General features: G+C 32.4%; 2 protein-coding genes across 2 annotated transcripts; one reads left to right on the top strand and one right to left on the bottom strand.

Moving 5' to 3' along the window:
• Window positions 1-5,436: 5,436 nt before the first annotated feature.
• On the top strand, window positions 5,437-6,393 carry LOC114760498 (uncharacterized). The gene has a single exon (XM_028949759.1). It carries the CDS (start codon window positions 5,437-5,439, stop codon window positions 6,391-6,393), a length of 957 nt encoding a protein of 318 aa, XP_028805592.1.
• Window positions 6,394-9,279: 2,886 nt separating this feature from the next.
• LOC114760653 (transcription termination factor MTERF2, chloroplastic) lies at window positions 9,280-15,211 on the bottom strand. The gene is made up of 7 exons (XM_028949937.1): window positions 14,613-15,211; window positions 14,329-14,466; window positions 13,904-14,146; window positions 13,286-13,399; window positions 11,889-12,071; window positions 10,532-10,749; window positions 9,280-9,841 (listed from the first exon to the last, which is right to left on the bottom strand). The coding sequence occupies exons 1-7, from the start codon at window positions 15,135-15,137 to the stop codon at window positions 9,523-9,525; spliced, it is 1,740 nt and encodes a 579-aa protein (XP_028805770.1). The 5' UTR covers window positions 15,138-15,211; the 3' UTR covers window positions 9,280-9,522.
• Between the last annotated feature and the right edge of the window lie 289 nt (window positions 15,212-15,500).

The raw sequence follows: 15,500 nt of genomic DNA, 5'->3' as shown, positions 1-15,500 counted from the left end.
TCTAAGAAGTCGCCGCTAAAAGTACCCTTTCAGTAGCAACACATATAGTCGTCGTTGAAAGTAGGATTTTCAGTGGTGATATTTGAAAGTCGTGGCTAAAAGTCGTTTTTTTTTTTTTGGTAGTGGTATACGACCCTTCATTTGGGACTACATATGTATTTTCAAGTGGGGTAAGGCTGGGTGCTCAAATGAGTCTATTTGTGTGGCGATGAGATTATTAGGTTAGTTTAATATTACTATATGGGTTTTGACAGATTTTGAATCGTCTTCCTGGTCAAAGTTTTTATTAAGATTTGAAGAAATAGGAATGAAGGATGATTCTGGCGACATTGATGAGTTTACGATAATGAATGGAGATTATTTAGTGTTTGTTACAAATACTAAGGATGAATATAAGTACGATTTGATTGGTACGAGAGAGAGAGACTTGAAAAGATTGGCGAGCACACATTAATTTGACCGATTTTTAAGCTTCATTACTTATTCTAATGCTCTTCGTTCATGCGGAGCTGGGACAAAATATTTCATATATTTAAAATCTGAGAAATGAGCAGCAAATAGTAAGTAGTCTCACCTTAACCAAATAGTCATATTATGCTACCTTCAATTTTTAATATAAGAGCTAGTTAACTAATTTAAATAGATTAAAAAACTAATTAAATTAATTATTTGTAATAAATAAATGTTATCTTCCTTAAAATATTTTGGCTAATAATATATATTAGTTAGAACTATAGCATTCAATAAAAACTTTAATACGTACAACCACTACAAGGACTACCTTGGGAATAAATAGATAATTATGAGATATAAAGTGGATTGAGGTATTATATTTAGAACAAAATTAAATGATAAACTAGTCCTTGTATTAAATACCGGGGTACTGTACAGTTGAACTTTGATTTCCAACATATTGTGTTTTGATTGATTGCAGGTGTTATCATGAGAAGCTCTTCTTAGTCATGCCAGGAATTTCAGAGTCAGATTCCAATATCATTGATGCAGAAAGAGGCGCTTGCATGTGTCATGGGAGCTGAAAAAAAGGGTGGTGATATGAATGAATCCTAATTTAGATTTTGTTGGGAATTTAGGGGTGAACATCCCATTATTTCTACGTGCTCAAATTCTGATGAGTTGTTTTTTTCAGTTGGGATAACGTATATGTAAGTCCCTATAGTTTCAGTTAAATTTTAATTAGGTCTCTATGGTCTTTCTTTTCTTTTTATCGTGTCTTCATAATTTTACCCTGATAGATTTAGGTGACTGATAAAATGAAAAATAAAAATCTCACTAACAACTTTATTCATTTTTCTATTTAAGTTGTGTTCATGTTTTCGTTATGTTTCTTGGCTTTCCATAAATTGAATAATTATTTTAGCTTGACCATGTTGAATGTTTTTCTTAAATTCTGCCATGGCCATGGTTGACAATTCTATATTATGTGCTTTGAAAATGTTGCTTACCGATAAATAAAAAACTACAAAAACTGGATTAAAAATAAGTAAAATTATAGAGACCTTATAAAAAAACTATAGACACCTATTTAAAAATAGATTATACTATAAGAACATGATAAACATAAAACAACTATATATAATGACTAGGGGCGGTAATATAGGCAAACCCGTGACGGGTTAGGATTAGGGGGTGTGGGCTAAAAAGGCCCCATGTAATGGCGGGTTAGCTTTTAGCCAACCCTAACCCACCACAGTGAGTTTATCTTTTCTTTAAATACTTGATTAAAAACACAAAATAAATAAATGATATAGGTTTTTTATTAATTTTTTAGATAGAATATATAATATAATATTAATATACATATAATGATTAATAAAATTTAAAAAATGCAAAAAAAAAAATGCGGGTTAGCCTACGGGTTGGCAAGCTAACATACGGCGAGTTGTGAGTTGGGCGGTGCGGGTTAAAAAGCGTTGTTTATCAACGGGTTGACTTTTAGCCAATCCTAACCTTTCATTTTTTGTGGATTGGGTTGGACCTGTGAGTTCAACCTATATTACCAGCTCTAATAATAACTTAATTAAAAATTAAGTACGTGAAACTATATGACCTTTCAAATTATTTAAATAAAATTTTGCTATGATGACTGTAAATATAGGATTGAACTTTTCCTAAACAAGTTTTTTCGTTTGTGTTTTTATTTATGATTGGAATAAATAACAAATTGTGTTGAAGGAAAATTAAGTTACGCACAACTTTTTTCACAAAGAGCATATATAGTGTTTTAAGTGACTTACCCATATACGAAGTCTTCAAATATTTAAAATTTTAATTTTTATCCTATCACTATCTCTATTCCTTGTTTGGATTCAAGTCACACCTTCCCAATTAAACATACATAAGTGACGATATTATTATAAACAGTTGAAGAAAATTAAATTTCATATGTGTAGATATTTAACAATTACCTATGAACAAAGTCCTTATATGGATACTAGATAGTGAAATCTGGATTTGATCTTCATCAAGTTTCAATGTGCAAGACATTTAAAAATTTCTTAAGAGCAATTAAAATTTTTCCCCAAAAAATTTCCTTAAAAATATTAGAATTACTTATCTCCATTCCTTAGGGTGTGTTTGGATGAAACCAAACCATGGTTTGGAGAATAGCTTCTGGAGAATAGATTCTGAAAAAAATAGTTGAGAAGAATAGATTTTGTGAAAAAGTGATTTTGAGAAGTGTGAGTGTTTGGATAGTTGTTATTAGAAGTACTTTTTATATATACAAATTGGCATAAATTAATATGATAATTATAGAAAAAATATATTTTATGATATATTTTAATTTGAAGGAATAAAATTGTTAATAATATATTTTTTATTAACATATATTAATAATATATAAGATAATATAATTAATAAATAATTAATATGTATATATATTTATAAGATATAAGATTAAATATGTTTATAAAAAATATGTTTATAAAAAAAAACAAGATACATATCCTATAGGCTCTCACACTCTTCCTTTTTTCTCCAAAAGTAAAAAATTTGTGTTTTTTCCAAAACCATGGTTTTGGAGTCAAAACCATGGTTTTGAATCCAAACCATGGTTTTGATTTTTTTAAGGGTGTTTGGCTAACATTTTTCCCAAACCATGGTTTGGGGTGCTTGCCAAACACACCAATATGGTCAATTCCCCAGTACTTCCTTTGTTTAGAAATACCAAATGAGATAAATTAAAATGTATATACCTCAAAGCAACACACTATGAAACCGCCACCAGATCAACTTGTAAGATTTGAAGTGGTGGCATTAAGGATAATGCACATATGAAAATCTCATGGACATCAACTAAACATGTTTATAACAGATATAAAAATAATGAATGGCCATTCTGTTCTTACCAATAGAGTACATATAAATGTATGCGAGGGTTAAAGCGTAATTTTGCATCAAAAGTTTTTACTGGATTAATATAATATTGCTCCAAAAGTGTTTTAAAAAAATATCGTCTTAACTATTGAAAATACTAACAGTCAACGGTAGCTTTTTTTTTCAATAGTCAATGGTATTTTTTTTAATGGTTACAGAGATTTTGCTTCTTTTTTAACGCTTTATAATAATATTAATTAATCCAACAAAAATTTCTGAATAACCATGGGTGTTCCTGCGCTAGAAGATCATTCGGGATAATATTAAGGAGTAAAAAGAAAACGAATTAGTTAATTAATTAACACGGAATAATAGCGAAAAAGATGAGGGAGTTTGAAATTTAAAATCTAATTGGGATAAATTATTTAGATATTGTAGAATACTAATAGATATTCTATTAGATATATTACAGATTTTAGAACATAATTACTACATATAATTATTTTTTAATATTTATTATTTGAAAGCTAATTCAATTATAAATCCTTATTCTATTCTATTATTTCTAAGCCTAGTGTATTATTTAATAAGACTAAAACTATGTACACGCCAACCAAGCAGCACAACAGAATTATCTACCTTCGGATAAACTATTTTTTAAATATTTCTTTGCTATATTTTTAGTAATATTTATATATCCGAAGAAATCCTGTTCGGTTATTTTGATTATCTATTTTCGCAAATACAAAGATATATGCAAGTTATTGAATTTTTATGTTTCTTTGTTATGAATATATATATATATATATATATATATATATAATTGAACGATCCATTCTCACATCGGGACATTCCCTGCATATATTACTCCCTCAGGCTCCTCCGACGTGGCACGGTGACTGACGGCGAGAAGAGCGACATAGCTACAGACAACAAGGTATCTTCTGTACGTCCAACCTCTGTTTATTTTCTTCTGCTGGCTTTCTGCATTATAATAAATTCCATATTACAAGAAAACCTATGGCTTATTGATTACATAGGAGCTTGCCAAACAAGCACTTGTGATTTGATACAAAGCTAAAAGTGGATTTATACTCCCTCCCCTCTCCTAAATACAGGAGGAGCTAGTTTAGGGTTTATAAGGACTCAATCTATGGATCCTCTAGAAAAAATATTTTTATGTAAATCAAAATCAAATTTCTCTCACATATTTATTTCTGATTCCATAAAATTACTTTTAAAATCATATTTTGATTTCTTCCCAAATACTCCCTATATGCTTTTGGCTCATTTGGATCGGTTTGTTTTAGATGTTTATATACTCGTAATATACTCACTTTATATTCTATAAATCATTACTAAACAACTGCTTTTAAAGGCTTCTATCATTATTCCAAACAAGGGCTTTATTATCTCTCACATTTATAACTATTTTCTCAAACTATTCTTATTGAGCGCACATAGTAAAGAGGTTTTTATGGAGTCACAATAATTCTAATGATAATTTTAAGAAGTATTTGAGAGAGGGAGAAAAGAGTATTAATTACTACATAAGTTTTACAAATAGTCTTGTAATAAGGAATAATTTGCCTTACAAATAATCTTTTTGCTTGAAGAGCTTTACATTAATTCGACTTGACTTTGATGCAGGATTAGTTTATGTTTTTGGTGTCAATCATGTCTATCCTGTACTGCTTCAACATTAGCATAATATATCTTTGTTTCAATTAACCACTATTAATTAAGTTGATTAGAGATTTCATGGTGCTGTAAGATGAAGTGCATAATATATCTTTGTTTCAGTCACAAAATTGCAATACAAAATTTCTACTTTGTTTTAAATATTCATTCTGAGAAAAATTTCTATATGTGTTATAGCAGCTCATAACTATGGATCAGCTACGTGAAGATATCATATATGAGATATTCTCATGGTTACCGGCAAAATCCATCTTAAAGTTCAAGTCGTGTTCTAAATTTATATGTGAATTCTCAAAGGAGAAAAATTTCACAGCCAAGCAAACTCAAAATATGACCCTACAAGATGATTCTTCATTTTTCATTCAAGCATTCTTTAGATTGAATAATATCAAAACTGAAATGCATGAATTATTTGGAAACAAAGCATCATCATCTTCATCTTCTGCGATTCCTCCAAACTTTCTTCACTTTCTTAATAAAAAGAAAGTGAGAATCCTCTTCTCTAGCAATGGACTGCTTCTATGTAAAATCACAAGACAGAGAAAACCACAAGAAGTGGAATTATTTATTTGTAACCCCACAACACAAACATACTCCTCCATTGCTACACCACCTGGTTTGTTAGAAAATCCTCATCGTCTATCCTTTGCCTTTGGATGCAACCATAATAATAAAGGAGTTGATGATAATGGGGAGTATCAGTTAATTCTATTGGAATATAATGAAGACCAAGAAGGATCAGAGTATTTTGTTTGTAAAGATTACATGCCGAAAGAAGGTGTGTGGAAAGAGAGAGAGAAAAGCTCATTTATGGGTCAAAAGTTATATTATCATGGTGCTCCATTTAAAAAGTACATATTAACATACAATTTTGAGAGTGGTGAGACAAGAAGGGTTCTTTATCCGAAAGAAGTTGTTCAAAATGGGTTTGATGGAAGAAAGTTCTTCAAGTGGGACAAAGTTAGAGGATCAAATATGGATATGGATGAGATATGTTTGGTGGTTTTGGAAATGGATGATCTTGTCTTCACTTTCTGGCTTTTGACTGATCATAAATCGTCTTCTTGGTCAAAGTTTTTGACATTGAATTTGAAAGAAATGGGGTTGGATAGGTTTTCCTTGATCTATGAATTTGCAATATTGAATGGGAATTCTTTTGTTTTTGCTACAACAGGATATGTGTATAGGTATGATCTAATTGGTGGAAGAGAGAAAAAACTTGAAAGAATTTGTGAACACAATGGCGAACATAGTTTGAGATTGGAATTCATCTCTTATTCTAATACTCTTTGTTCATGTGGAGCTGATGCCAAAGGCTTGCCCTCCTTCCTGTCAAGAAAAAGAAGGAGGAATTAATTAACTTCTATGGGATGAAGAAAATCATCATCTTGATTCATAGTTTAAATTTTGTTCATATGTTCCCTTCAAAACCATAGTTTGATGGATATTTGATGAGAGGAAAAAACTTGTACTGCTTGGTTAAGAATTTTGTTGTTGTTGTTGCTTTTGATGTACAGTTTAGTTTGATCAAATGTATATCAGTTTTTCATTCAAAAGAATCATAATGTTTAATTTAGTATGCTCCTGTATTACGGCTATCCGTATATTTATTTGATTATTTATTTATTTCAGCCAAATGTATTTATTTTGAGAAAAATATTTTGCGTGTTTTTATATTTTTCACAATTTTTAATTTCGTATCCATAACTTTTTATTAAATCATTTAATTTTAATTTGTTAGCACCATTAATAATAATAGCCAGTCGCTTGATAATAATTTCTCTTTTTACATAAGACTCTTAACTAATTTTTAATCACTTTATAACCAACAACGCACCAAACCACTAAAGGCTTTTTTGGATTTATCATCAATAAGCATGTTTATATAAATCAAAATAAAATTACTCTCATATATTTATTTTGTATTTTGTTAATCACGATTGAAAAGCTGTTTACAATCTACTTATAAGTTATTCCAAACAAACCTTAAACCAATTGTCATGATATGTCTCGGGACATATATTATCATCCTCTATTTGTTGGGAAGAATTTAAAATGTATATGAAACTGGCTGAAAGTGCACATAAATACTAAAAAAAAAAATCTCAATTACATAGCATTCCACAATAATTAGTCAGTTTATTAACAATAATTTTTACAGGAGGTTTTCTTCTGCTCAAAGAAAGATCGATAAATATATATTAGCTCATGTTCAGAATTTTTTTTTTTTTGGGTCAGTAGATATGGTTATTTTATTCCTTCCTTGCATCTAAAGTTATATATCATGCCATAATAAGCATAAAGATTATATTATTTAATGTACTTAAGTTTCCTACAATTACCAAGAAATTATGTCACGCCTAAGCTGGTTAGACCAAATGATTACAATTTTGATAATATTTCTCTTAAGAAATTTACCGTTTAAAAAAATTACAATGAGATGGGCTGCTTCAAAATTGGCAACAGCTCCTCATCGATTAGTGATATTCAATCTATGCAATCAACCCAAAATTAACGAACAACACAATATAATACTCCTCCGGTCCTAATTATAAGACCCAATTGACTTATTTGAAGAGATTAAGGAAGTAAGTTAAGTTGGTTATTTATAATAAATAACTGTTGTCATTCCTAAAATATCCTTGCTAATTAAGTATATTGGCTAAAACTATCATTATTAGAAGGATTATCTTGGAAAAAAATGCATAAATATAAGAGGCAAAATGGATTGGGATCTTATAATTAGGACCAAATAAAAAGTCAAATGGGGTCTTATAATAAGGACCAGAGGAGTATTATGCAAGTTACTTTTGACAATTGTTTACAGACTAAGAAAATTAGTTAAAAATTTTTAAATCAATGTACAACACAATCTAATATAATGAAGAGTAGCAACTCATCAGATGGAAAAGGTCGAGGAATTCTGGGCTATCTTACCTTGACTTGAAGAATATTATGACTCTAATTCCTATTATAAATGACTTTTAATTCATTCTCACTTACTATAAAATGCATTACATTGATGCAATTTTTCAAATTTATTCTTACTGAAGTTTTTCCTTGCAAATTATTCTTACCTCTCTATCCTTTCTCTCTCTCCAACAAAAGTTAAATATGTATAAAATTAAAAAATTGCATCAGTAATCCTAGAAGTAACCAAACTTTTCTCCTATAAGTAATTTGAGACTCAATGTAGTATTTTTGAGTCACAATGAATAAACTCACTAATTCCACGACATCCAAATATTATCTTTGATCCTAAATATAAGAACTAAAGCATGTTTGGAATCACATTTAAAGAGTAATTATAAACATGTTTCACATAAATCAAAATAAAACTCCTTTTACATATTTGTATTCCATAAATCATGGTTAAAAATCTACTTACAAGTTATTCTAAATAGGCCCTTAGTTTATTATATAATTTATATTACAAACTAGATCTTATATTTAGAACTTAGAAACAGAGGTCACATGTATTTTTCACAATTTGAGTTTGCACAAGAGATAATGAGACGTGACTGACTTGTTTGCATTTACTGCATTTCTAGAAAATCAAATATGATTGTTGATATTATTTCAAAACACCGTCTTTGTAAGAGAAATGGATATGTCTACGTTGAGCTAGCTCCGGAGTATATTAAGAGTGCAATGTGAAATGACCGCGTCTTGGGATCTTTATCCCTGCACTTCTTATTTCTTTTGGTTCTCATTTAGTTCTCGTTCTTAACATAAAATCTAAATGACTGGTTTGTAGATATTAACAAAATTAATTAAGTAAATTACTTATAATAAATATGTGCTTTTTTCATTTTAAGATATCCTCTTTAATCATGTGAGTTAGACTACTCTTAGATAAAAATTTTGCATAATATGTGTAATCAAATATGAATATTTGAAGGGAAAAAATTACATATTTGAAAGATAAAATTAATTTTTTTAATTAATTAAAATCTTATATTTAAAATCCAAATAAGCTTTTCTATCTCTTATATTTAAGATAAGAGGGTGCACATAATTTGCCTTGGCCTCTGTTTTTTATATATATATATATATATATATATATATATCTCTCTCTGCGTGCGTGTGTAGTAGGGGTTTCAGTTCTCTCTTATGACTAGTTAAAGGACTCAATTTTACAAAATAATTTAGTCTGAATTTTATGGATTGAAAAAAAAAATCCTAAGATAGCTACTCTGCATTCATTCAGGCCCTATAATATTCAAATTTAAATTTTAGTCCTACCAAATATCAAATAATTATAAAATTAGAAAAATTTTAAAAACATGCATGCGCATGCCCACACAGCAACACCATGACATGTCCATCTTCTTGTGGCTATGCAAAAAGAATTGGGAAAACAAACGAGCGGCCTTCGCTCGACTCTGCTCTCGACTTTTGATCGCTTCAAACCTATGAAAATAAATATATACTTGGAAGCCTAAGGCATGAAATTTACAGCCTAACATGACAAAAATCCATTCTTCAGGAATGAGTTAATGGAAGATTCATATATTCAGCAGCAAATTCTTCGTCATTTTTCGAGAGCATATCCTTCAAACTACACTCAATATCCCTTCCTTTAAGCACCCAATATCTTGGTTTTATCTTCTTCTCTAGAGAATAGCTAAAGTACCTGGGGTACCCCACCACGTCCCTCACTGGCCTCTCCATGGTGTTCACCAGGAATTCTACTTTGGGTCTCAAAACCTCTTCAATGCTGTATCCAAGCAGAGGAGAAAATGATCGTACCATGAATGCAACGTCTCTTTCAGATAGTCCTAATTTCATCAAGTACATCAACCTGCACAATGATGCCACAAGCTTAAATCATCAGATATTACCTTCTATTAACTGAAGGGAAAGACATTACCTTTCTTTTCTTGTTCTGAAATATCACGAATACTCTTTGTTTTTAACTTCTATTAACTGAAAGTATGGCTGCATATATATTTATCCCTCCCAAGACCTCACCGGGTGAAAGCCTTATATACACTAGGCCACTTTTTTTTTCCTTTAATCCTAAAGTATGGACATGGAGGTCGTTTACTATCATCAGATATTTTTGTCATTTCATTTGCCATTTCGTTTAGAGTATCAGACAAGGTCTTCCTGCACCTCCCCCAAAAACACCTTCTCTTTTTTCTTTACTTGTCATGTCATATTTAAGGATCAAAGAAATCTGGATCTTGCATCTAAGCAGTGCACGATTATTGGGTATCTTCCCAAAACACTTGTTGATGAATAAAAGAGAAACCAGGAACGAGAGTAGCAATTCATACAAGGCTCAGATTTAAGGCAATTCAAAAGGACCAAGAACGTTCAAATCAGTAAACAACCACTAACTGCAAGGATACCCAGAGAGATCCTGGTTGTTAGCAAAACATTGACCAGGTTAAAGTAAAAACGCAACCATGATATGAATGGAAAACCAGAAGATACAAGTTTATGAATTAAAGAATGAACTCGGTTGTAAAATGAGTCAGAACAATACCTGGGTAGCATAGTTCTGTCGGGGTCAGACACAAGAAGCTCTGGATACTTTTTTATAACCCGTGGAAGGTGAGCTTCAGAAACACCAATACCATGTAGGAACTCAACCTTTCTCTTGAGAGTTTTGATAGGGCAGGCAGCAAAGATTTCAGGACAGCGAGCCAATATTGTCCCGATTGTTTGTCTATCAAACCCCATATTTTCAAAGAACAGAACAACCTATGAACAACAATGAACAGGGAGATTACTCTACAATTAAACAATAGCAACACAGCAATTTTATACAGCTCAAAAAACAGTCTTAGATGTACCAGTTGCACCAAGAAGTGTGCTTCTGCCAAGGCAAGAAGAACTAACCACTAAAAGATAAAGCAAGAGATATTCAACAATCAAGTGCCAAAAAGTTCTAAGTTGTTGAAGCAGAAGGCAGTTTAAGGGAGCACTGTTTTAAACCGCTGCACATTCCCTTCCTAAGAAAAACACACCACTCACACTCCGTAATCTGAAGTTCTAACATGATTCCACAATTTTTTTCAGTTTTGACAATGAATACGGAGCATGGGAAACTTAAGCCATGTTGAATGAGTGGTTAACCCATAAATAGTTAAATAAACAGAGAGTTGAAATGGTTTAAAGCCAAGAAACTGAGGGGTCAAGGCATGTTCTTTACTGGATCCTGCATCAACAAAATGTACTGCTGAATGTCAATTCAGTAGGTCACATCATCAGATAACTCTCTAGTCTTAAGGTCCACCAACAGACATATAGTCAGCTGAAATCATTTGCAAGAGATTCCATAATGAAAACAAATAAGCTCATAGTCATCATAATAGTTGGGAATACGGTAACAGTGACTGAGACCCTGAATGTATTGAAGGAGCAAGGGGATCAAACTGATTATCTGAAACTTTCAAGCCAATGCTCTTTTTTTAAAGCCAATTTGCTAATATAGTGGGTCCATGGTTTTGAACAAGAACAATAAAGCAAAGAAGCTGTATCCTGAATTGAAGAATAGGAATATCTTCGAAAGCAAAAAAATTCAGAACAAGAAAGAAAAATATTTTCTTACGAGGATTCACATTAGATACCTCAAAAACATCAGTGTAATCCTTTGATGGATATTTAAGTGCATGTGCAAACTAATTTCCATATGGATACCCAAAAAATAAAGACATTGAAGGGCAAAAAATGTGTTCAATATGCTAGAGAGTAGAAATTCGGAATTGTTATGAAAATGAATAAGCATTTTTATCTTAACAAAATATGGAAAATGCTTTAAATGCATCAAGCTACTTTAACTAGCAATGGCTAAAGGAGTATGCAAAGCAGAGGATACATTAGGATGAAAACAGGACTACCTTGACAAAGTCTTGCGGCTTCTGTAGCAGTAGCTGAGGACTTTTAGCAATGACTTTACCCAACTTCTTGTGTTGAACTCCTAGTTCACGAAACCGATCAACCATCAGTTTTAGCTTGCTCGGTGAACAGCCCAATATATGGGGCCAGCTTTTGATTGCACGATCCACGAATGCCTTCGGAACCTATCATGAAGCATTCTGTTAATAGCTCAGTATTTCTATACATTGTTGTTCTTGCCCCTGAAGTTGCAAGAGTTTTGACTTTTGACTATCGTTATGTTTGCATAGAATTCAAAGAATTGACATGTAATAAGATGGGAGATTGGTGGATGATTAAATAATTAATCACTATTGTATTGAATTCAAAGAATTGACATGTAATGAGATGGGAGATTGGTGGATGATTAAATAGTTAATCACTATTATATTGATAGAGATACGATTGCACTATGTTAATAATGCAACGCTTTCAGAGAATGAAACATCATGGGGCACTAAAAACTGCCACGTGTAAGTTTTCAGAATCAGTTGCAACTTTTTGTTCTACTAGACTGAACTCATGCATAATCAAGAGTCAGAAAGTGTACTTTAGCATTATTTCATTGGACATTTTAAAATAGCATTATAACAACATCGATTATTCCCATTCGTTTAAGGTCTTCACTCCATTCATTTACTATATGTTATACAGGTATATGGAGGAAAACAGCAAAATGTTCCTTGAGTAATAAATATCAGGGAAGCTAACCAGGTCTTTCTACCTTGATGACACCGAACTCATTGAATATAATGCATCATACAACTACTAGCTTGCTCTTTTTTCATAAGAAACTGATAGGATCATGTTTAGGAAGATGCATAAAAAGGGAAAATTACTTTTTGTTCAGGTCTATAAACCATCTCTTTGGGGTTCACCCCCCCGGGCAGGGGGTGTGGAGAATTTGAACTGTGATCTTGGCCCTTGGGTTGTAGAGAGCCAACCTCTCAAAAGTTTGGCAAGTCTATCAGTCCATTGTGTTGTATCTTGTTCTGTTTGTGTATTTTGTTCTGTTCCTTGTTAGCTTGTAATCTTGTAGCTTATATAGCTTTTGTATCAGTGTGTAAAAGTCATCTATTCCCTTGTTATTCAGTAAAACCATTATCAATCTCAAGTGTTCCCTTGTTTATTTTTTACTTTTAGTTTTATTGTAAGTTTGTGTATAAGAGGGTCCCATCAGAAACCAAGACCACTCAACTCACTTTACAACCAGTAATTAGGGAAGAAATAACTTTTCTAGCAGAACCATCACCAAAATTGATCCTCTGTCTTTGTTTTCAAACTCATCTTATAATCTACATATGACATGACCTAGGCACATAAGCACACAAAATTAACACATGTAAACAGAAGCCCGTACCTTCTCTGAATCAAACAAAGAGACAACCTCTTGATAATTGTCTTGAATGCTTTTAGACAGTATCCATGGATATTTTAACAGCAACTTAGCATAATTGTCATTTACACGCCCAATCTACAAAATAAACAGCTAATCAATTCTTAATCACAGAATGGTAATGACATTAAGAATTAGGTTTAAGTGTAGCATTTTAATTCTCAGTTCAACAGAATAAATACCAGTAAAAAAAGAAAAGCATTCTTTATGCACTAGTCATTGCTTTAGCTACTTTAAGCAACACAAGAGTGCATAGTTGCAAAGAATGCTGCATGAGGATGGAATTAAATGATTTCCAGAATGACAAACTTTGATTGATTAATCACCCGCATGACAAAGATTTCGAAGTTCCATGTAAAGAACGTGGAGGTCAAAATTTAATGACAATGAAAGAGAGACTGAGATGAGATCACACCAAGCTCATTTGAGAAGTACACAAGAAAAGAATGCTAATTCCCAGAAATAATATAACCTTCGCTGTTAAAAATTATTAAAAATGACGTGGATTTTGATTAAAAATAAAAGAAAACTAGATTTTGTGAATTAAAATAAACATAAAAATCCAAAATAAAATTGAAATACCTCTTTCAAGGCTAGTACTCGAGTTTTAAATACTTCAATGTTCCATAGCAAAGAGGGAGGAAAAGTCAACAGTATATTTCTGATGAGACCTCTTTGGATTCCAACACTCTCAAGAAACGCCGCTAATGGTTTCATGTGAAATTTTACAGATAACAAAAGTAGACGGGGAAATGATTCAATTAAAAAATCAAAAGCAGCATCGCTGGAATTCAACATATTTAAACCTCCTCGCCTTGCTTCAACCTACGGCAGGAGACAAAAAATTCAGCTGAAAATTTTATAAGAGACCAAATATTTAAAAAATAACATCTAAATTAAAAATTAATACAGAACCAACAAAAGCGGGGGTAGGGATTACAAAAAATAAAAATGTTTGAAGAGCAAAACACAACAGAACATTGCTGAAAGACAAACACATATTCAACCTTCTCAAAAAAGGACAAAGTCTGCTGCAGATCTTCATCAATAGGAATTGATATCTGCATCATCATATTGCGAACTCTTCTGGTCGGGAATTCATAACTTTCACTGCCAGAAAAGAACAGTTCCTTCATACACTTGACCTATAAGCAGGAACAATTAGGGTTGGCATATAATGTTAATTGCACCATTAAGTAAAAATTGATAGTGTTGAAGAGACTGAAGTTGAAAATTTTGATCGATACAACTTTAGAGTCTGAAGTTATCAGCACAAAGAAAAGTAGCTTACCTTAAGAATGAGTGTTGTAAGTGTTTCTGCAGAAAGATATCTGGCCACATTCATAGCTGAAGAGAGGCTCAAACCGAGACTCTCCAAGTATGCAACTTTGCCATTATCACCTTTCTCCCTGGCAATGTGAACCACTTTATCCTGGAACCCATCAATTTGCTTCTCCCACATTGAAAGTTCGTCCCTTTCCCAAACTTCATCAACCAACATACTCAAATACTTTGGTGAATTAGACGCAATAGAATTAGATTCCTCCTCAGAAATCCCAAATTCTTGAAGAAGTTTTGAAAGAGCATTCTGAGCTTCTGGCAGTTCTCCAGACTCAATATTACTGCACGACGTAGCTCGTAGAGGACCACAACGACGGCTTGATCGAAGCCAAAGTCTTTGACGATTATAGAAACAACGGAGACTAACAGGCCTCACAGAACTAGAAGGAACACTGAAGAGAGAAGGTAAGAGAGAAGAGTGTGGAAGAAAAGAACTTGGTGTGAACTTGGAGCAACTTGGACAACATGTTGCCATTGAACGGAGCTCGATTTCAAACTCGTAGATGGAAGCGGAGAATATACAATGATTTGTTCATCTATAAGTAGCGAATATAAGACAGCAGGAGAAAAACAACGATTCCAAAATACGTCTTAGAAGCACCCAATGTGGCAGACAAGAGCCGATTCAGCCAGAAATACCGCGAATTTATTTGCAAGAAAGCTCTATCAGACATGGAGTGTTTCGGCAGAAGACAGCATCGATTTGACAGATAGGCAGCCGTCAACGGGACCCGATGGACGGTGGACGGCCGGTGGGTGGACGGTGCGACGGGGCTGGGCTACGTGCTCGCAAAAGTGAACTCACGGTTCCGGAAGGAACGAAGGATTAAGGAGGGTT

The sequence above is a fragment of the Neltuma alba genome, unplaced genomic scaffold (assembly GCF_004799145.2).
Source record: "Neltuma alba isolate B1F8T4 unplaced genomic scaffold, ASM479914v2 tig00001639_pilon, whole genome shotgun sequence".
NCBI lineage: Eukaryota > Viridiplantae > Streptophyta > Magnoliopsida > Fabales > Fabaceae > Neltuma > Neltuma alba.
This window is presented reverse-complemented; position numbering and strand designations above follow the sequence as displayed.

What these genes read in the sequence shown, in the direction of transcription:
- LOC114760653 (XM_028949937.1), bottom strand. Translation starts at nt 15,137, where the DNA reads ATGGCAACATGTTGTCCAAGTTGCTCCAAGTTCACACCAAGTTCTTTT. An exon ending in CTTTGTCCTTTTTTGAGAAG is followed by an intron (nt 14,147 to 14,328) that starts GTTGAATATGTG and finishes CTCCTGCCGTAG; the next exon opens with GTTGAAGCAAGGCGAGGAGG. An exon ending in GACAGAACTATGCTACCCAG is followed by an intron (nt 9,842 to 10,531) that starts GTATTGTTCTGA and finishes ATCATTGTGCAG; the next exon opens with GTTGATGTACTTGATGAAAT.
- LOC114760498 (XM_028949759.1), top strand. Translation starts at nt 5,437, where the DNA reads ATGCATGAATTATTTGGAAACAAAGCATCATCATCTTCATCTTCTGCG.